Raw genomic sequence first — 22,344 nt, 5'->3', positions numbered from 1 at the left:
GACTGACTGTGTGCTTGGCTATGATGTGGCCTAGGCCTACCTGGAAGGCATCAGGGCCATGAACTCCTCTCCTGATGGCCAGTCCTTCAGCCTGTACACCACGGTGTCTCCGTCTTTAGACTTGGGTCTCTCTGAGAGTGGGGGAGCGAACACAGGGGACAACACAGGAGACTTTAGTAAGAGTATAGATAGGGAAAGATGCTTTCCTGTAAACATTGACATAATCAATGCATTGGTATTATAACTAATATACAACAACATACACTGCTTTCTTCAGGAAAATGTCAAGTCCAAGATGGACAAAGGGGGCGTTGTTGGGGCTGTGTTTTCTGGACCTAAGGAAGGCGTTTGATACTGTTAACCATCAGGTTCTCATCACATAATTGTCCAAGTTCAATTTTTCCACCTGATGCCTTGAGATGGATGAAATCATACCTTGAAGGCAGAACTCAGTGTGTCAGAGTGAGCAATGAGCTGTCGCACACTCTTAGCTATGATGTGGGCGTCATCCCCACAGCATGATGCTGCCACCACCATGCTTCACCGTAGGGATGGTGCCATGTTTTCTCCAGACGTGACCCATGGCATTCAGGCCAAGGATTTAAATTTTGGTTCCACCAGACCAGGGAATCTTGTTTGTCATGGTGTGAGAGTCCTTGAGGTGCCTTTTTGCAAACTCCAAGCAGGCTGTCATGTGCCTTTTAATGAGGAGTGGCTTCCATCTGGCCACTCTACCATAAAGGCCTGATTGGTGAAGTGCTGCAGAGATGGTTGTCCTTCTGGAAGCTTCTCCCATCTCTACAGAGGAACTCTGGAGCTCTGTCAGAGTGACCATCGGGTTCTTGGTCACCTCCCTGACCAAGGCCCTTCTCCCCCGATTGCTCAGTTTGGCCGGGTGCCCAGCTCTAGGAAGAGTCTTGGTGGTTCCAAACTTCTTCTATTTAAGAATGAGGCCACTGTGTTCTTGGGGACCTTCAATGCTGCAGAATATTTTTTGGTACCCTTCCCCAGATCTGTGCAATGTGTGTCATCCTGTCTCTGAGCTCTACGGACAATTCCTTTGACCTCATGGCCTGGTTTTTGCTCAGACATGCACTGTCAACTGTGGGACCTTATATAGACAGGTGTGTGTGCCTTGCCAAATCATGTCCAATCAATTGAATTTACCACATGTACTGTGGTAAAAACATCAAGGATGATCAATGGAAACAGGATGCACCTGAGCTCAATTTCGAGTCACATAGCAAAGGGTCTGAATACTTACGTAAATAAGTTTTTAATTTTTTTTTAAATTAGCAAAATTTTCTAAAAACCATTTTTCATTGTCATTATGGGGTATTGTGTACAGAATTTTTTTTCCAGTTTAGAATAAATCTAACGTAACAAAATGTGTAAATGCACTGTATATCAAGAATGGTCCACTACCCAGAGGACATCAGGCCAACTTGACAACGGTGGGAAGCATTGGATTCAACACGGGCCAGCATCCCTGTGGAACGCTTTCAACACTGGCCAGCATCCCTGTGGAACGCTTTCAACACTGGCCAGCATCCCTGTGGAACGCTTTCAACACTGGCCAGCATCCCTGTGGAACGCTTTCAACACTGGCCAGCATCCCTGTGGAACGCTTTCAACACTTTCTAGAGTCCATGCTCCGATGAATTGAGTCTGTTCTAAGGGCAAAAGGGGGTTCAACTCAATATTAGGAAGGTGTTCGTAATGTTTGGTATACTCCGGGTCGACACTTAGTGTTTGGTATACTCCGGGTAGACACTTAGTGTTTGGTATACTCCGGGTAGACACTTAGTGTTTGGTATACTCCGGGTAGACACTTAGTGTTTGGTATACTCCGGGTAGACACTTAGTGTTTGGTATACTCCGGGTCGACACTTAGTGTTTGGTATACTCCGGGTCGACACTTAGTGTTTGGTATACTCCGGGTAGACGCTTAGTGTTTGGTATACTCCGGGTCGACACTTAGTGTTTGCTATACTCCGGGTCGACACTTAGTGTTTGCTATACTCCGGGTCGACACTTAGTGTTTGCTATACTCCGGGTCGACACTTAGTGTTTGCTATACTCCGGGTCGACACTTAGTGTTTGGTATACTCCGGGTCGACACTTAGTGTTTGGTATACTCCGGGTCGACACTTAGTGTTTGGTATACTCCGGGTAGACACTTAGTGTACAAAACATTAAGAACACCTTAATAGAGTTGGACAGGAGCTCTTAATGTTTTGAATACTCAGTGTATATCATCAATATACTTAATTACTAATAATATGAATACTCTATCCTATCATTATCAATAACCTGATAAATGATGAAGACTACTCACTGGTGAGGTCCTGGATCAATAACCTGATAAGTGATGAAGGCTACTCACTGGTGAGGTCCTGGATCAATAACCTGATAAATGATGAAGACTACTCACTGGTGAGGTCCTGGATCAATAACCTGATAAGTGATGAAGGCTACTCACTGGTGAGGTCCTGGATCAATAACCTGATAAATGATGAAGACTACTCACTGGTGAGGTCCTGGATCAATAACCTGATAAGTGATGAAGGCTACTCACTGGTGAGGTCCTGGATCAATAACCTGATAAGTGATGAAGGCTACTCACTGGTGAGGTCCTGGATCAATAACCTGATAAGTGATGAAGGCTACTCACTGGTGAGGTCCTCGAAGCCGTCCCAGAACTCGTTGATTCCAGAGTTCGAGACAAGTCCATCTTTACAGTTCAGCAGGTCTCCCTGATGGTCAGCAAACTCCAGGTTGAAGCTGTCCGCCTTCCACAGAGCTGCATTCAGAGGCTTATGGAGCCCAGTCACCAGGACAGGCTGGAGAAGACAAGACAGTACAGTAGTTGTTGTTATAACGTTGAAATCGTCACACATCAGGATTACATTTTTTACAAAATGAGAAAAAAGAAGAAACCCGCTACATTGAAAGTCAATATATATAAAAAATATTTTAAAAAATAAAAAGAGTTCTTAACAGGGCATGTTTTTTTATCCCCCCTCGCAGGTGTCGTCTCCTTCAGACATGAGCTCGTCGTCAGAACAGATGTTGAGCACGTTAACCACTGCTCTTTAACCTCTCCTGGGTAGGGGGCAGTATTTTCATGTCCGGATGAAAAGCGTGCCCAAAGTAAACTGCCTGTTACTCAGGCCCAGACGCTAGGATATGCATATAATTGCTAGATTTGGATAGAAAACATTCCAAAGTTTCTAAAACTGTTCAAATTATGTCTGTGAGTATAACAGAACTGATATGGCAGGCGAAACCCCGAGGACAAACCATCCCCCCCCCCAAAAAAAATGTTCAGCTTACCACTGTTTTCAATGGCTGTGACTTTTATTATAAGGCGATATCCTCTCAGTTCGCAGTTCCTAGGGCTTCCACTAGATCTCAACAGTCTTTAGACAGATTTTCAGGCTGTTTAAAAAAAAAAAAATGAGCCAGAAATACTAGTTTTTCTATGCGGCTCCCATTTTGGCTGTAGTGTTTCCAAGCGTGTGGAAGAGAGCGTTCTTTGGTATTTTGGTATTTTTCTCCGGTAAAGACAATAACGATTCTCCGTCTTAAATGTTATAGTTTATTTACATATTAGGGGACCTGAGGTTTGATTATAAACGTTGTTTGACTTGTTTGGAATAGTTTATTGGTAACGTTTGGGATTCATTTTGTATGCATTTTGATTGGAGGGAAACTGGGTGGATTATTGACTGAAGCGCGCCAGATAAACTGAGTTTTTATGGATATAAAGAAGGACATTATCGAACAAAAGGACCATTTGTGATGTATCTGGGACCTTTTGGAATGTCAACAGAAGAACATCTTCAAAGGTAAGGCATTAATTATACCGCTATTTCTGACTTTGGTGGAGCACGCTACCGTCCCACCTGCCCATAACAGTTAATAAGCTTTACGTGTCGGCCTCACAGCCTCCGTCAGAGCTTTACGTGTCGGCCTCACAGCCTCCGTCAGAGCTTTACGTGTCGGCCTCACAGCCTCCGTCAGAGCTTTACGTGTCGGCCTCACAGCCTCCGTCAGAGCTTTACGTGATACTAGACAGAGCAGTGATACTAGCAGTGATACTATCCAGAGTAGTGATACTATCCAGGGCAGTGATACTATCCAGGGCAGTGATACTATCCAGGGCAGTGATACTATCCAGGGCAGTGATACTATCCAGGGCAGTGATACTAGGACAGGACAGCCGCTCTCTCTACAGCCCGGTGGTCTCCACCGCCACTCTCTCTCTACAGCCCGGTGGTCTCCACCGCCACTCTCTCTACAGCCCGGTGGTCTCCACCGCCGCTCTCTCTACAGCCCGGTGGTCTCCACCGCCGCTCTCTCTCTACAGCCCGGTGGTCTCCACCGCCGCTCTCTCTACAGCCCGGTGGTCTCCACCGCCGCTCTCTCTCTACAGCCCGGTGGTCTCCACCGCCGCTCTCTCTACAGCCCGGTGGTCTCCACCGCCGCTCTCTCTCTCTACAGCCCGGTGGTCTCCACCGCCGCTCTCTCTCTACAGCCCGGTGGTCTCCACCGCCGCTCTCTCTCTACAGCCCGGTGGTCTCCACCGCCGCTCTCTCTACAGCCCGGTGGTCTCCACCGCCACTCTCTCTCTACAGCCCGGTGGTCTCCACCGCCACTCTCTCTCTACAGCCCGGTAGTCTCCACCACCGCTCTCTCTCTACAGCCCGGTGGTCTCCACCGCCGCTCTCTCTCTACAGCCCGGTGGTCTCCACCTCCGCTCTCTCTCTACAGCCCGGTGGTCTCCACCTCCGCTCTCTCTCTACAGCCCGGTGGTCTCCACTGCCACTCTCTATCTACAGCCCGGTGGTCTCCACCGCCGCTCTCTCTACAGCTCGGGGTCTCCACCGCCGCTCTCTCTACAAGGCCCGGTGGTCTCCACCACCGCTCTCTCTCTACAGCCCGGTAGTCTCTACAGCCCGGTGGTCTCCACCACCGCTCTCTCTCTACAGCCCGGTAGTCTCTACAGCCCGGTGGTCTCCACCACCGCTCTCTCTCTACAGCCCGGTGGTCTCCACCGCCGCTCTCTCTCTACAGCCCGGTAGTCTCCACCACCCTCTCTACAGCCCGGTGGTCTCCACCACCACTCTCTCTCTACAGCCCGGTGGTCTCCACCACCACTCTCTCTCTACAGCCCGGTGGTCTCCACCACCACTCTCTCTCTACAGCCCGGTAGTCTCCACCACCCTCTCTACAGCCCGGTAGTCTCCACCACCCTCTCTACAGCCCGGTGGTCTCCACCACCCTCTCTACAGCCCGGTGGTCTCCACCACCCTCTCTACAGCCCGGTGGTCTCCACCGCCCTCTCTACAGCCTGGTGGTCTCCACCACCCTCTCTACAGCCCGGTGGTCTCCACCACCCTCTCTACAGCCCGGTGGTCTCCACCACCCTCTCTACAGCCCGGTGGTCTCCACCACCCTCTCTACAGCCCGGTCAGAGACAAAGCAACAACGAATATTGCACACAGTGGTCCAGTAGGACCCAAATATTCACCACGGACTGTATCTCTACTTCTCCACCAACTAAAAGCACTGGAGATGAAGCTAGTGAGGAAACATCTGAAGGGAGGACCTAGAGACTGACTGACCTGTCCCTGTCTCCAACACTCTCTGAACAGCTTCCAGTTGCCAGGGTGTCGATGGTCTTTCAGCCAGAGCAGTCTGCGATCATACAACCAGCAGTGGGGAATGTCAGCATGGAGCTGCAGGGCCTTCTCTAGCTGAGGCTTGGGTTCAGGAAGCTCTTCTGTCCCCGTCCCAGGGTTAGGACCTGTCCCAGTCCCAGGGTTAGGACCTGTCCCAGTCCCAGGGTTAGGACCTGTCCCAGTCCCAGGCTTAGGACCTGTCCCCGTCCCAGGCTTAGGACCTGTCCCAGTCCCGGGGTTAGGACCTGTCCCAGTCCCGGGGTTAGGACCTGTCCCAGTCCCGGGGTTAGGACCTGTCCCAGTCCCGGGGTTAGGACCTGTCCCAGTCCCAGGCTTAGGACCTGTCCCAGTCCCAGGGTTAGGACCTGTCCCAGTCCCAGGGTTAGGACCTGTCCCAGTCCCAGGCTTAGGACCTGTCCCAGTCCCAGGCTGCTTCTTCCTCTCGATCCTCTCTGTCTTCACCTCCCTGTCCTCTGTGGTGGTGGCCTCCAGCTTCAGACTCAGCTTGGCTCCTCGGCTGGCAGGGATTTTGTTCTCCACCACGGACGCGATGATGTCATCCAGGATGTTGGGCATGCTACGGCCGCCCTTCCCCATCTGGACAGGAGAGATACAGCATCAGAACATGTGAATCAGTATGTTGAAATAATACCCGTGTTATTCCCTCCATACAGCAAGATAATGGTGGACTGGGTGTGTGTGTGTCTCTCTGTCCCGGGCCACGTACCGGTGCTGCGGGGGAGTATACAGGAGCGAAGGCCATGCCAGCATCAGTCGAGCCCAGACGTAGTTTACCAGCGGTGGTCGTCAGGAGGTCTCTTAGAGTAGAGCCCTGTTCTGTGATGTTAGACACCAGGCTAGAGGCTTTACAGTGGAGAGACTCCAGGCTACTGACCTTCTCCTCCTTGCCCACCTTACCCAGAGGAGACTCCTTGTTCTCTACACCAGAGACAAGACATATCAGTCACAATACATCATCACACCAGTAACAACTAAGCATTGTATAACTACAGTCATACTGAGCCCTAAACAGGAGGGTTGGAACGCTGCTGTATAACTACAGTCATACTGAGCCCTAAACAGGAGGGTTGGAACGCTGCTGTATAACTACAGTCATACTGAGCCCTAAACAGGAGGGTTGGAACGCTGCTGTATAACTACAGTCATACTGAGCCCTAAACAGGAGGGTTGGAACGCTGCTGTATAACTACAGTCCTACTGAGCCCTAAACAGGAGGGTTGGAACGCTGCTGTATAACTACAGTCCTACTGAGCCCTAAACAGGAGGGTTGGAACGCTGCTGTATAACTACAGTCATACTGAGCCCTAAACAGGAGGGTTGGAACGCTGCTGTATAACTACAGTCATACTGAGCCCTAAACAGGAGGGTTGGAACGCTGCTGTATAACTACAGTCATACTGAGCCCTAAACAGGAGGGTTGGAACGCTGCTGGCAGCCTGACAAGAACACAAACTAGACACACGCTGAGAGGAAAGTTCTCAGCGGGCCGGGCTAACAGTCAGATTGACCAGCAGACAGAGTGCGCTACCGTGATGTACCTTTCTTGTCTTCCCGTGACTTCTGTTCCGTCAGGTCAGCCAGGAAGTGGAGAGGGCTCTGGGACTCCGGAGGAGTCAGTTTGGAGTCAGAGGAGGGGTCCGAGGCAGGGCTGGAGCCTCCGTTAGTCTCAGCTTTACCCTGGATGGGGTTCAGCTGCTCGGTCTTCACGTTACATAGACAGATCTTGTTGCTGTGGTTTAACACGTTCTGGAGAACCTGACCAGGAGAGACAGGTCAACAACAACACGTCAACAACAACAGGTCAACAACAACACGTCACAGACTACACAGGTCAACAACAACACGTCACAGACTACACAGGTCAACAACAACACGTCAACAACAACAGGTCAACAACAACACGTCACAGACTACACAGGTCAACAACAACACGTCACAGACTACACAGGTCAACAACAACACGTCACAGACTACACAGGTCAACAACAACACGTCACAGACTACACAGGTCAACAACAACACGTCACAGACTACACAGGTCAACAACAACACGTCACAGACTACACAGGTCAACAACAACACGTCACAGACTACACAGGTCAACAACAACACGTCACAGACTACACAGGTCAACAACAACACGTCACAGACTACACAGGTCAACAACAACACGTCACAGACTACACAGGTCAACAACAACACGTCACAGACTACACAGGTCAACAACAACACGTCACAGACTACACAGGTCAACAACAACACGTCAACAACAACAGGTCAACAACAACACGTCACAGACTACACAGGTCAACAACAACACGTCAACAACAGGTCAACAACAACACGTCAACAACAACAGGTCAACAACAACACGTCACAGACTACACAGGTCAACAACAACACGTCACAGACTACACAGGTCAACAACAACACGTCACAGACTACACAGGTCAACAACAACACGTCACAGACTACACAGGTCAACAACAACACGTCACAGACTACACAGGTCAACAACAACACGTCACAGACTACACAGGTCAACAACAACACGTCACAGACTACACAGGTCAACAACAACAACACGTCACAGACTACACAGGTCAACAACAACACGTCACAGACTACACAGGTCAACAACAACACGTCACAGACTACACAGGTCAACAACAACACGTCACAGACTACACAGGTCAACAACAACACGTCACAGACTACACAGGTCAACAACAAAGATTGGAAAGCAGCTGCGGTCATCCCCCTCTTCAAAGGGGGGGACACTCTTGACCCAAACTGCTACAGACCTATATCTATCCTACCATGCCTTTCTAAGGTCTTCGAAAGCCAAGTCAACAAACAGATTACCGACCATTTCGAATCTCACCATACCTTCTCTGCTATGCAATCTGGTTTCAGAGCTGGTCATGGGTGCACCTCAGCCACGCTCAAGGTCCTAAACGATATCTTAACCGCCATCGATAAGAAACATTACTGTGCAGCCGTATTCATTGATCTGGCCAAGGCTTTCGACTCTGTCAACCACCACATCCTCATCGGCAGACTCGACAGCCTTGGTTTCTCAAATGATTGCCTCGCCTGGTTCACCAACTACTTCTCTGATAGAGTTCAGTGTGTCAAATCGGAGGGTCTGCTGTCCGGACCTCTGGCAGTCTCTATGGGGTGCCACAGGGTTCAATTCTTGGACCGACTCTCTTCTCTGTATACATCAATGAGGTCGCTCTTGCTGCTGGTGAGTCTCTGATCCACCTCTACGCAGACGACACCATTCTGTATACTTCCGGCCCTTCTTTGGACACTGTGTTAACAACCCTCCAGGCAAGCTTCAATGCCATACAACTCTCCTTCCGTGGCCTCCAATTGCTCTTAAATACAAGTAAAACTAAATGCATGCTCTTCAACCGATCGCTACCTGCACCTACCCGCCTGTCCAACATCACTACTCTGGACGGCTCTGACTTAGAATACGTGGACAACTACAAATACTTAGGTGTCTGGTTAGACTGTAAACTCTCCTTCCAGACCCATATCAAACATCTCCAATCCAAAGTTAAATCTAGAATTGGCTTCCTATTTCGCAACAAAGCATCCTTCACTCATGCTGCCAAACATACCCTTGTAAAATTGACCATCCTACCAATCCTCGACTTTGGCGATGTCATTTACAAAATAGCCTCCAATACCCTACTCAACAAATTGGATGCAGTCTATCACAGTGCTATCCGTTTTGTCACCAAAGCCCCATATACTACCCACCATTGCGACCTGTACGCTCTCGTTGGCTGGCCCTCGCTTCATACTCGTCGCCAAACCCACTGGCTCCATGTCATCTACAAGACCCTGCTAGGTAAAGTCCCCCTTATCTCAGCTCGCTGGTCACCATAGCATCTCCCACCTGTAGCACACGCTCCAGCAGGTATATCTCTCTAGTCACCCCCAAAACCAATTCTTTCTTTGGCCGCCTCTCCTTCCAGTTCTCTGCTGCCAATGACTGGAACGAACTACAAAAATCTCTTAAATTGGAAACACTTATCTCCCTCACTAGCTTTAGCACCAACTGTCAGAGCATCTTACAGATTACTGCACCTGTACATAGCCCACCTATAATTTAGCCCAAACAACTACCTCTTTCCCAACTGTATTTAATTTATTTATTTATTTTGCTCCTTTGCACCCCATTATTTTTATTTCTACTTTGCACATTCTTCCATTGCAAAACTACCATTCCAGTGTTTTACTTGCTATATTGTATTTACTTTGCCACCATGGCCTTTTTTGCCTTTACCTCCCTTCTCACCTCATTTGCTCACATTGTATATAGACTTGTTTTTTTTTTTTTTTTTTTTTTACTGTATTATTGACTGTATGTTTGTTTTACTCCATGTGTAACTCTGTGTCGTTGTATGTGTCGAACTGCTTTGCTTTATCTTGGCCAGGTCGCAGTTGTAAATGAGAACTTGTTCTCAACTTGCCTACCTGGTTAAATAAAGGTGAAATAAAAATAAAAAATAAAAACAACACATCACAGACTACACAGGTCAACAACAACACATCACAGACTACACAGGTCAACAACAACACGTCACAGACTACACAGGTCAACAACAACACGTCACAGACTACACAGGTCAACAACAACACATCACAGACTACACAGGTCAACAACAACACGTCACAGACTACACAGGTCAACAACAACACGTCACAGACTACACAGGTCAACAACAACACGTCACAGACTACACAGGTCAACAACAACACGTCACAGACTACACAGGTCAACAACAACACGTCACAGACTACACAGGTCAACAACAACACGTCACAGACTACACAGGTCAACAACAACACGTCACAGACTACACAGGTCAACAACAACACGTCACAGACTACACAGGTCAACAACAACACGTCACAGACTACACAGGTCAACAACAACACGTCACAGACTACACAGGTCAACAACAACACATCACAGACTACACAGGTCAACAACAACACGTCACAGACTACACAGGTCAACAACAACACGTCACAGACTACACAGGTCAACAACAACACGTCACAGACTACACCAGGTCAACAACAACACGTCACAGACTACACAGGTCAACAACAACACATCACAGACTACACAGGTCAACAACAACACATCACAGACTACACAGGTCAACAACAACACGTCACAGACTACACTGTTCAACAGACTACACCGAGCTCTAACTAGTCTACATTACTGAGCTAACAGACAGAGCTCTAACTAGTCTACATTACTGAGCTAACAGACAGAGCTCTAACTAGTCTACATTACTGAGCTAACAGACAGAGCACTAACTAGTCTACATTACTGAGCTTACAGACAGAGCTCTAACTAGTCTATATTACTGAGCTAACAGAGGTCTAACTGGTCTATATTACTGAGCTAACAGACAGAGCTATAACTAGTCTATATTACTGAGCTAACAGACAGAGCTCTAACTAGTCTATATTACTGAGCTTACAGACAGAGCTCTAACTAGTCTATATTACTGAGCTAACAGAGGTCTAACTGGTCTATATTACTGAGCTAACAGACAGAGCTATAACTAGTCTATATTACTGAGCTAACAGACAGAGCTCTAACTAGTCTATATTACTGAGCTAACAGACAGAGCTATAACTAGTCTATATTACTGAGCTAACAGAGGTCTAACTAGTCTATATTACTGAGCTAACAGAGGTCTAACTAGTCTATATTACTGAGCTAACAGACAGAGCTCTAACTAGTCTACATTACTGAGCTAACATAGGTCTAACTAGTCTATATTACTGAGCTAACAGAGGTCTAACTAGTCTATATTACTGAGCTAACAGACAGAGCTCTAACTAGTCTATATTACTGAGCTAACAGAGGTCTAACTAGTCTATATTACTGAGCTAACAGACAGAGGTCTAACTAGTCTATATTACTGAGCTAACAGAGGTCTAACTAGTCTATATTACTGAGCTAACAGAGGTCTAACTAGTCTATACTACTGAGCTAACAGACAGAGCTCTAACTAGTCTACATTACTGAGCTAACAGACAGAGGTCTAACTAGTCTATATTACTGAGCTAACAGACAGAGCTCTAACTAGTCTACATTACTGAGCTAACAGACAGAGGTCTAACTAGTCTATATTACTGAGCTAACAGACAGAGCTCTAACTAGTCTACATTACTGAGCTAACAGACAGAGGTCTAACTAGTCTATATTACTGAGCTAACAGACAGAGCTCTAACTAGTCTACATTACTGAGCTAACAGACAGAGCTCTAACTAGTCTATATGACTGAGATAACAGACAGAGCTCTAGATTCCAGAGCAGGACAGAGGATGGGTTTGGCAGTACTGGGTTTTGCAGTACTGGGGTTGGCAGTACTGGGTTTGGCAGTACTGGGTTTGGCAGTACTGGGTTTGGCAGGACTGGGTTTGGCAGGACTGGGTTTTGTTTTGGCAGGACTGGGTTTGGCCGTACTGGGTTTGGCAGTACTGGGTTTGGCAATACTGGGTTTGGCAGTACTGGGTTTGGCAGTACTGGGTTTGGGTTTGGCAGGACTGGGTTTGGCAGTACTGGGTTTGGCAGTACTGGGTTTGGCAGTACTGGGTTTGGCAGTACTGGGTTTGGCAATACTGGGTTTGGCAGTACTGGGTTTGGCAGTACTGGGTTTGGCAGTACTGGGTTTGGCAGTACTGGGTTTGGCAGGACTGGGTTTGGCAGGACTGGGTTTGGCAGGACTGGGTTTGGGTTTGGCAGGACTGGGTTTGGGTTTGGCAGTACTGGGTTTGGCAGGACTGGGTTTGGCAGGACTGGGTTTGGCCGTACTGGGTTTGGCCGTACTGGGTTTGGCCGTACTGGGTTTGGCAGGACTGGGTTTGGCAGGACTGGGTTTGGCCGGACTGGGTTTGGCCGGACTGGGTTTGGCAGGACTGGGTTTGGCAGGACTGGGTTTGGCAGGACTGGGTTTGGCAGGACTGGGTTTGGCAGGACTGGGTTTGGCCGGACTGGGTTTGGCCGGACTGGGTTTGGCCGTACTGGGTTTGGCAGTACTGGGTTTGGCAGTACTGGGTTTGGCAGTACTGGGTTTGGGTTTGGCAGGACTGGGTTTGGCCGTACTGGGTTTGGCAGTACTGGGTTTGGCAGTACTGGGTTTGGGTTTGGCAGGACTGGGTTTGGCAGTACTGGGTTTGGCAGTACTGGGTTTGGCAATACTGGGTTTGGCAATACTGGGTTTGGCAGTACTGGGTTTGGCAGGACTGGGTTTGGCAGGACTGGGTTTGGCAGGACTGGGTTTGGCAGGACTGGGTTTGGCAGGACTGGGTTTGGGTTTGGCAGTACTGGGTTTGGCAGGACTGGGTTTGGCAGGACTGGGTTTGGCCGTACTGGGTTTGGCCGTACTGGGTTTGGCAGGACTGGGTTTGGCAGGACTGGGTTTGGCAGGACTGGGTTTGGCAGGACTGGGTTTGGCCGTACTGGGTTTGGCAGTACTGGGTTTGGCAGTACTGGGTTTGGCAGTACTGGGTTTGGCAGTACTGGGTTTGGGTTTGGCAGGACTGGGTTTGGCCGTACTGGGTTTGGCAGGACTGGGTTTGGCAGTACTGGGTTTGGCAGGACTGGGTTTGGCAGTACTGGGTTTGGCAGTACTGGGTTTGGCAGTACTGGGTTTGGCAGTACTGGGTTTGGGTTTGGCAGGATTGGGTTTGGCAGTACTGGGTTTGGCAGGACTGGGTTTGGCCGTACTGGGTTTGGCCGTACTGGGTTTGGCCGTACTGGGTTTGGCAGGACTGGGTTTGGCAGTACTGGGTTTGGCAGTACTGGGTTTGGGTTTGGCAGGACTGGGTTTGGCCGGACTGGGTTTGGCCGTACTGGGTTTGGCCGTACTGGGTTTGGCAGGACTGGGTTTGGCAGGACTGGGTTTGGCAGGACTGGGTTTGGCAGTACTGGGTTTGGGTTTGGCAGGACTGGGTTTGGCAGTACTGGGTTTGGCAGGACTGGGTTTGGCAGGACTGGGTTTGGCCGTACTGGGTTTGGCAGTACTGGGTTTGGCAGTACTGGGTTTGGCAGTACTGGGTTTGGCAGTACTGTAAACCAGAATGTGCGTCCCAAATGCCACCTTATTCCCATGTAGTGAATACGGTGCAATAGGGCTCTGGTCAAAAGTAGTGCACTATATAGGGAATAGGGTTCTATAGGGCCCTGGTCTCCTGGTCTAAAGTAGTGCACTATATAGGGAATATTGTTCTATAGGGCTCTGGTCTAAAGTAGTGCACTATATAGGGAATAGGGTTCCATAGGGCTCTGGTCAAAAGTAGTGCACTATATTGGGAATAGGGTTCTATAGGGCCCTGGTCTCCTGGTCTAAAGTAGTGCACTACGTTGGGAATAGGGTGCCATAGGGCTCTGGTCTAAAGTAGTGCACTATATAGGGAATAGGGTTCCATAGGGCCCTGGTCTCCTGGTCTAAAGTAGTGCACTATATAGGGAATAGGGTTCCATAGGGCCCTGGTCTCCTGGTCTAAAGTAGTGCACTATATAGGGAATAGGTTTCTATAGGGCCCTGGTCTCCTGGTCTAAAGTAGTGCACTATGTAGGGAATAGGGTTCCATAGAGCTCTGGTCTAAAGTAGTGCACTATGTAGGGAATAGGGTGCCACTTGGGAAGCAACAGAAACAGAGCAGAGGCAGTGTATCTCCATACCTGAGAGACTCCGTTGGTAGCAGGCAGCTTGCTGAGTAGAGGGTTGTGTTTCCCAGTACAGACACAGGGAGACCTGATGCTGTACTTCTCCCTGAACAGATGCATGGCGCTCACCACCTCTGTCAGAACTGCACAACAGACCACTGGTCATTAGTACACACTTCTGTCAGCATGTTAGACCTACACGGTGTTACTGTCAGAGGAGAACAATGTAATGGAGTCCAGTCTTGTGTTGTACTTTAACTCTGTGTTGTAATGGAGTCCTGTCTTGAGTTGTACTTTAACTCTGTGTTGTAATGGAGTCCTGTGTTGTACTTTAACACCGTGTTGTAATGGAGTCCTGTCTTGAGTTGTACTTTAACTCTGTGTTGTAATGGAGTCCTGTGTTGTACTTTAACACCGTGTTGTAATGGAGTCCTGTCTTGAGTTGTACTTTAACTCTGTGTTGTAATGGAGTCCTGTCTTGTAGTTTAACTCTGTTGTAATGGAGTCCTGTGTTGTACTTTAACTCTGTGTTGTAATGGAGTCCTGTCTTGTGTTGTACTTTAACTCTGTGTTGTAATGGAGTCCTGTGTTGTACTTTAACTCTGTGTTGTAATGGAGTCCTGTCCTGTGTTGTAATGGAGTCCTGTCCTGTAGTTTAACTCTGTGTTGTAATGGAGTCCTGTCCTGTGTTGTAATGGAGTCCTGTCCTGTAGTTTAACTCTGTGTTGTAATGGAGTCTTGTCTTGTACTTTAACTCTGTGTTGTAATGGAGTCCTGTCCTGTAGTTTAACTCTGTGTTGTAATGGAGTCCTGTCCTGTAGTTTAACTCTGTGTTGTAATGGAGTCCTGTCCTATGTTGTACTTTAACTCTGTGTTGTAATGTAGTCCTGTCTTGTAGTTTAACTCTGTGTTGTAATGGAGTCCTGTGTTGTACTTTAACACCGTGTTGTAATGGAGTCCTGTCTTGAGTTGTACTTTAACTCTGTGTTGTAATGGAGTCCTGTGTTGTACTTTAACTCTGTGTTGTAGTGGAGTCCTGTCTTGAGTTGTACTTTAACTCTGTGTTGTAATGTAGTCCTGTCTTGTAGTTTAACTCTGTGTTGTAATGGAGTCCTGTGTTGTACTTTAACACCGTGTTGTAATGGAGTCCTGTCTTGAGTTGTACTTTAACTCTGTGTTGTAATGTAGTCCTGTCTTGTAGTTTAACTCTGTGTTGTAATGGAGTCCTGTGTTGTACTTTAACACCGTGTTGTAATGGAGTCCTGTCTTGAGTTGTACTTTAACTCTGTGTTGTAATGGAGTCCTGTGTTGTAGTTTAACTCTGTGTTGTAATGGAGTCCTGTGTTGTACTTTAACTCTGTGTTGTAATGGAGTCCTGTGTTGTACTTGAACTCTGTGTTGTAATGGAGTCCTGTCCTGTCTTGTAGTTTAACTCTGTGTTGTAATGGAGTTCTGTCTTGTACTTTAACTCTGTGTTGTAATGGAGTCCTGTCTTGAGTTGTACTTTAACTCTGTGTTGTAATGGAGTCCTGTCCTGTGTTGTAATGGAGTCCTGTCCTGTAGTTTAACTCTGTGTTGTAATGGAGTCCTGTCCTGTAGTTTAACTCTGTGTTGTAATGGAGTCCTGTCCTGTAGTTTAACTCTGTGTTGTAATGGAGTCCTGTCCTGTGTTGTACTTTAACTCTGTGTTGTAATGGAGTCCTGTCTTGTACTTTAACACCGTGTTGTAATGGAGTCCTGTCTTGTACTTTAACTCTGTTGTAATGGAGTCTTGTGTTGTACTTTAACTCTGTGTTGTAATGGAGTTCTGTCCTGTCTTGTAGTTTAACTCTGTGTTGTAATGGAGTCCTGTCTTGTACTTTAACTCTGTTGTAATGGAGTCCTGTGTTGTACTTTAACTCTGTGTTGTAATGGAGTCCTGTCCTGTCTTGTAGTTTAACTCTGTTGTAATGGAGTCCTGTTTTGTGTTGTACTTTCCTAACTGAATAATGAAAGCTATTCCAGCCCAGGCTGAGGCCCAGACGGAGAGAGAGGAACAGAAATCATTGGTTCCTACCAGTTCCTGGGATAATCTGTGTTGGCATCAAGTACTTGTGACCGTGCTGCTGTCCCTTGACACACTTCAGCCAGGCGTACAGCTCTTTGTCTGGAGGAACAACAAAACACACATTACTACCCTCAAACCAACAAATCCCGTCAGGTCTCCATGGAAACCCCATCTGGCTGCTTCCCAAACGCTACTCTAGTCCCTTTATAGTGCACTGCTTTGACCAGGGGCTCTGTGGGTGTTGGAGTGGTCCACTATGAAGGGAATAGGGTCCCATTTGGGCCTCAGCCACTACATGGGGAACAGACCGTGTTGATGTTCCACCCCTCTCTCAGGAGTTTACAGGTTCAACTGGAGAATTAGGATGAACCCTCTGCTGCTGTTTCTCAACATGGGGAACAGACCGTGTTGATGTTCCACCCCTCTCTCAGGAGTTTACAGGTTCAACTGGAGAATTAGGATGAACCCTCTGCTGCTGTTTCTCAACATGGGGAACAGACCGTGTTGATGTTCCACCCCTCTCTCAGGAGTTTACAGGTTCAACTGGAGAATTAGGATGAACCCTCTGCTGCTGTTTCTCAACATGGGGAACAGACCGTGTTGATGTTCCACCCCTCTCTCAGGAGTTTACAGGTTCAACTGGAGAATTAGGATGAACCCTCTGCTGCTGTTTCTCAACATGGGGAACAGACCGTGTTGATGTTCCACCCCTCTCTCAGGAGTTTACAGGTTCAACTGGAGAATTAGGATGAGTCCTCTGCTGCTGTTTCTCAACATGGGGAACAGACCGTGTTGATGTTCCACCCCTCTCTCAGGAGTTTACAGGTTCAACTGGAGAATTAGGATGAACCCTCTGCTGCTGTTTCTCAACATGGGGAACAGACCGTGTTGATGTTCCACCCTCTCTCAGGAGTTTACAGGTTCAACTGGAGAATTAGGATGAACCCTCTGCTGCTGTTTCTCAACATGGGGAACAGACCGTGTTGATGTTCCACCCCTCTCTCAGGAGTTTACAGGTTCAACTGGAGAATTAGGATGAACCCTCTGCTGCTGTTTCTCAACATGGGGGCAGACCGTGTTGATGTTCCACCCTCTCTCAGGAGTTTACAGGTTCAACTGGAGAATTAGGATGAACCCTCTGCTGCTGTTTCTCAACATGGGGAACAGACCGTGTTGATGTTCCACCCCTCTCTCAGGAGTCTACAGGTTCAACTGGAGAATTAGGATGAACCCTCTGCTGCTGTTTCTCAACATGGGGAACAGACCGTGTTGATGTTCCACCCTCTCTCAGGAGTTTACAGGTTCAACTGGAGAATTAGGATGAACCCTCTGCTGCTGTTTCTCAACATGGGGAACAGACCGTGTTGATGTTCCACCCTCTCTCAGGAGTTTACAGGTTCAACTGGAGAATTAGGATGAACCCTCTGCTGCTGTTTCTCAACATGGGGAACAGACCGTGTTGATGTTCCACCCCTCTCTCAGGAGTTTACAGGTTCAACTGGAGAATTAGGATGAGTCCTCTGCTGCTGTTTCTCAACATGGGGAACAGACCGTGTTGATGTTCCACCCCTCTCTCAGGAGTTTACAGGTTCAACTGGAGAATTAGGATGAACCCTCTGCTGCTGTTTCTCAACATGGGGAACAGACCGTGTTGATGTTCCACCCTCTCTCAGGAGTTTACAGGTTCAACTGGAGAATTAGGATGAGTCCTCTGCTGCTGTTTCTCAACATGGGGAACAGACCGTGTTGATGTTCCACCCCTCTCTCAGGAGTTTACAGGTTCAACTGGAGAATTAGGATGAACCCTCTGCTGCTGTTTCTCAACATGGGGAACAGACCGTGTTGATGTTCCACCCCTCTCTCAGGAGTTTACAGGTTCAACTGGAGAATTAGGATGAACCTTCTGCTGTTTCTCAACTAGAACTACACTGTTAATGCTAATAACACACTGTCTGCTGTAGGAGCTGTGATGGATGGGGTTTCACTCTCTCTAGGAGCTGTGATGGATGGGGTTTCACTCTGTAGGAGCTGTGATGGATGGGGTTTCACTCTGTAGGAGCTGTGATGGATGGGGTTTCACTCTCTCTAGGAGCTGTGATGGATGGGGTTTCACTCTGTAGGAGCTGTGATGGATGGGGTTTCACACTCTCTAGGAGCTGTGATGGATGGGGTTTCACACTCTGTAGGAGCTGTGATGGATGGGGTTTCACACTCTAGGAGCTGTGATGGATGGGGTTTCACTCTGTAGGAGCTGTGATGGATGGGGTTTCACTCTGTAGGAGCTGTGATGGATGGGGTTTCACTCTCTAGGAGCTGTGATGGATGGGGTTTCACTCTGTAGGAGCTGTGATGGATGGGGTTTCACTCTCTCTAGGAGCTGTGATGGATGGGGTTTCACTCTGTAGGAGCTGTGATGGATGGGGTTTCACTCTGTAGGAGCTGTGATGGATGGGGTTTCACTCTCTCTAGGAGCTGTGATGGATGGGGTTTCACTCTGTAGGAGCTGTGATGGATGGGGTTTCACACTCTCTAGGAGCTGTGATGGATGGGGTTTCACTCTGTAGGAGCTGTGATGGATGGGGTTTCACTCTGTAGGAGCTGTGATGGATGGGGTTTCACACTCTAGGAGCTGTGATGGATGGGGTTTCACTCTGTAGGAGCTGTGATGGATGGGGTTTCACTCTGTAGGAGCTGTGATGGATGGGGTTTCACACTCTCTAGGAGCTGTGATGGATGGGGTTTCACTCTGTAGGAGCTGTGATGGATGGGGTTTCACACTGTCTGCTGTAGGAGCTGTGATGGATGGGGCTTCACACTCTCTAGGAGCTGTGATGGATGGGGTTTCACACTCTGTAGGAGCTGTGATGGATGGGGTTTCACACTCTAGGAGCTGTGATGGATGGGGTTTCACTCTGTAGGAGCTGTGATGGATGGGGTTTCACTCTGTAGGAGCTGTGATGGATGGGGTTTCACTCTCTAGGAGCTGTGATGGATGGGGTTTCACTCTGTAGGAGCTGTGATGGATGGGGTTTCACTCTCTCTAGGAGCTGTGATGGATGGGGTTTCACTCTGTAGGAGCTGTGATGGATGGTGTTTCACTCTGTAGGAGCTGTGATGGATGGGGTTTCACTCTCTCTAGGAGCTGTGATGGATGGGGTTTCACTCTGTAGGAGCTGTGATGGATGGGGTTTCACACTCTCTAGGAGCTGTGATGGATGGGGTTTCACTCTCTAGGAGCTGTGATGGATGGGGTTTCACACTCTCTAGGAGCTGTGATGGATGGGGTTTCACTCTGTAGGAGCTGTGATGGATGGGGTTTCACTCTGTAGGAGCTGTGATGGATGGGGTTTCACACTCTAGGAGCTGTGATGGATGGGGTTTCACTCTGTAGGAGCTGTGATGGATGGGGTTTCACTCTCTCTAGGAGCTGTGATGGATGGGGTTTCACTCTGTAGGAGCTGTGATGGATGGGGTTTCACTCTGTAGGAGCTGTGATGGATGGGGTTTCACTCTCTCTAGGAGCTGTGATGGATGGGGTTTCACTCTGTAGGAGCTGTGATGGATGGGGTTTCACACTCTCTAGGAGCTGTGATGGATGGGGTTTCACTCTCTAGGAGCTGTGATGGATGGGGTTTCACACTCTCTAGGAGCTGTGATGGATGGGGTTTCACACTCTAGGAGCTGTGATGGATGGGGTTTCACTCTGTAGGAGCTGTGATGGATGGGGTTTCACTCTGTAGGAGCTGTGATGGATGGGGTTTCACTCTGTAGGAGCTGTGATGGATGGGGTTTCACTCTGTAGGAGCTGTGATGGATGGGGTTTCATACTCTAGGAGCTGTGATGGATGGGGTTTCACTCTGTAGGAGCTGTGATGGATGGGGTTTCACTCTGTAGGAGCTGTGATGGATGGGGTTTCACTCTGTAGGAGCTGTGATGGATGGGGTTTCACTCTCTAGGAGCTGTGATGGATGGGGTTTCACTCTGTAGGAGCTGTGATGGATGGGGTTTCACTCTGTAGGAGCTGTGATGGATGGGGTTTCACACTCTAGGAGCTGTGATGGATGGGGTTTCACACTCTGTAGGAGCTGTGATGGATGGGGCTTCACACTCTGTAGGAGCTGTGATGGATGGGGTTTCACTCTCTAGGAGCTGTGATGGATGGGGTTTCACTCTCTCTAGGAGCTGTGATGGATGGGGCTTCACACTCTGTAGGAGCTGTGATGGATGGGGTTTCACTCTGTAGGAGCTGTGATGGATGGGGTTTCACTCTCTCTAGGAGCTGTGATGGATGGGGTTTCACTCTGTAGGAGCTGTGATGGATGGGGTTTCACTCTCTCTAGGAGCTGTGATGGATGGGGTTTCACACTCTCTAGGAGCTGTGATGGATGGGGTTTCACTCTGTAGGAGCTGTGATGGATGGGGTTTCACACTGTCTGCTGTAGGAGCTGTGATGGATTTATTTCACACTCGCTAGGAGCTGTGATGGATGGGGTTTCACACTCTGTAGGAGCTGTGATGGATGGGGTTTCACACTCTAGGAGCTGTGATGGATGGGGTTTCACTCTGTAGGAGCTGTGATGGATGGGGTTTCACTCTGTAGGAGCTGTGATGGATGGGGTTTCACACTCTCTAGGAGCTGTGATGGATGGGGTTTCACTCTCTAGGAGCTGTGATGGATGGGGTTTCACTCTGTAGGAGCTGTGATGGATGGGGTTTCACTCTCTCTAGGAGCTGTGATTGATGGGGTTTCACTCTGTAGGAGCTGTGATGGATGGGGTTTCACTCTATAGGAGCTGTGATGGATGGGGTTTCACTCTCTCTAGGAGCTGTGATGGATGGGGTTTCACTCTGTAGGAGCTGTGATGGATGGGGTTTCACACTCTCTAGGGGCTGTGATGGATGGGGTTTCTCTCTCTAGGAGCTGTGATGGATGGGGTTTCACTCTGTAGGAGAGTGATGGATGGGGAGGAGCTGTGATGGATGGGGTTTCACACTGTCTGCTGTAGGAGCTGTGATGGATGGGGCTTCACACTCTCTAGGAGCTGTGATGGATGGGGTTTCACTCTGTAGGAGCTGTGATGGATGGGGTTTCACTCTGTAGGAGCTGTGATGGATGGGGTTTCACTCTGTAGGAGCTGTGATGGATGGGGTTTCACTCTGTAGGAGCTGTGATGGATGGGGTTTCACTCTCTAGGAGCTGTGATGGATGGGGTTTCACTCTGTAGGAGCTGTGATGGATGGGGTTTCACTCTGTAGGAGCTGTGATGGATGGGGTTTCACACTCTAGGAGCTGTGATGGATGGGGCTTCACACTCTGTAGGAGCTGTGATGGATGGGGTTTCACTCTCTAGGAGCTGTGATGGATGGGGTTTCACACTCTCTAGGAGCTGTGATGGATGGGGTTTCACTCTGTAGGAGCTGTGATGGATGGGGTTTCACACTGTCTGCTGTAGGAGCTGTGATGGATGGGGCTTCACACTCTCTAGGAGCTGTGATGGATGGGGTTTCACACTCTGTAGGAGCTGTGATGGATGGGGTTTCACACTCTAGGAGCTGTGATGGATGGGGTTTCACTCTGTAGGAGCTGTGATGGATGGGGTTTCACTCTGTAGGAGCTGTGATGGATGGGGTTTCACACTCTCTAGGAGCTGTGATGATGGGGTTTCACTCTCTAGGAGCTGTGATGGATGGGGTTTCACTCTGTAGGAGCTGTGATGGATGGGGTTTCACTCTCTAGGAGCTGTGATGGATGGGGTTTCACTCTGTAGGAGCTGTGATGGATGGGGTTTCACTCTGTAGGAGCTGTGATGGATGGGGTTTCACACTCTAGGAGCTGTGATGGATGGGGCTTCACACTCTGTAGGAGCTG

At 48.7% G+C, this 22,344-nt stretch overlaps 1 protein-coding gene across 1 annotated transcript in view; it reads right to left on the bottom strand.

The window, feature by feature from the left end:
* The window catches only part of LOC135570217 (probable JmjC domain-containing histone demethylation protein 2C), a 120,056-nt gene continuing 97,712 nt past the window's right edge, over positions 1-22,344 (bottom strand). Inside the window, 7 exon segments of the mRNA XM_065016331.1 lie at positions 1-131; positions 2,675-2,843; positions 5,631-6,284; positions 6,415-6,626; positions 7,247-7,463; positions 14,443-14,570; positions 16,484-16,573. Of these exon segments, the coding sequence (XP_064872403.1) occupies positions 37-131; positions 2,675-2,843; positions 5,631-6,284; positions 6,415-6,626; positions 7,247-7,463; positions 14,443-14,570; positions 16,484-16,573 (1,565 nt within the window). The 3' untranslated portion in view covers positions 1-36.

This window comes from Oncorhynchus nerka, unplaced genomic scaffold (genome assembly GCF_034236695.1).
Source record: "Oncorhynchus nerka isolate Pitt River unplaced genomic scaffold, Oner_Uvic_2.0 unplaced_scaffold_1020, whole genome shotgun sequence".
In the NCBI taxonomy this organism is placed as follows: domain Eukaryota; kingdom Metazoa; phylum Chordata; class Actinopteri; order Salmoniformes; family Salmonidae; genus Oncorhynchus; species Oncorhynchus nerka.
Note: the sequence above shows the minus strand (reverse complement) of the source record. Positions and strands in the feature narration are given on the sequence as shown.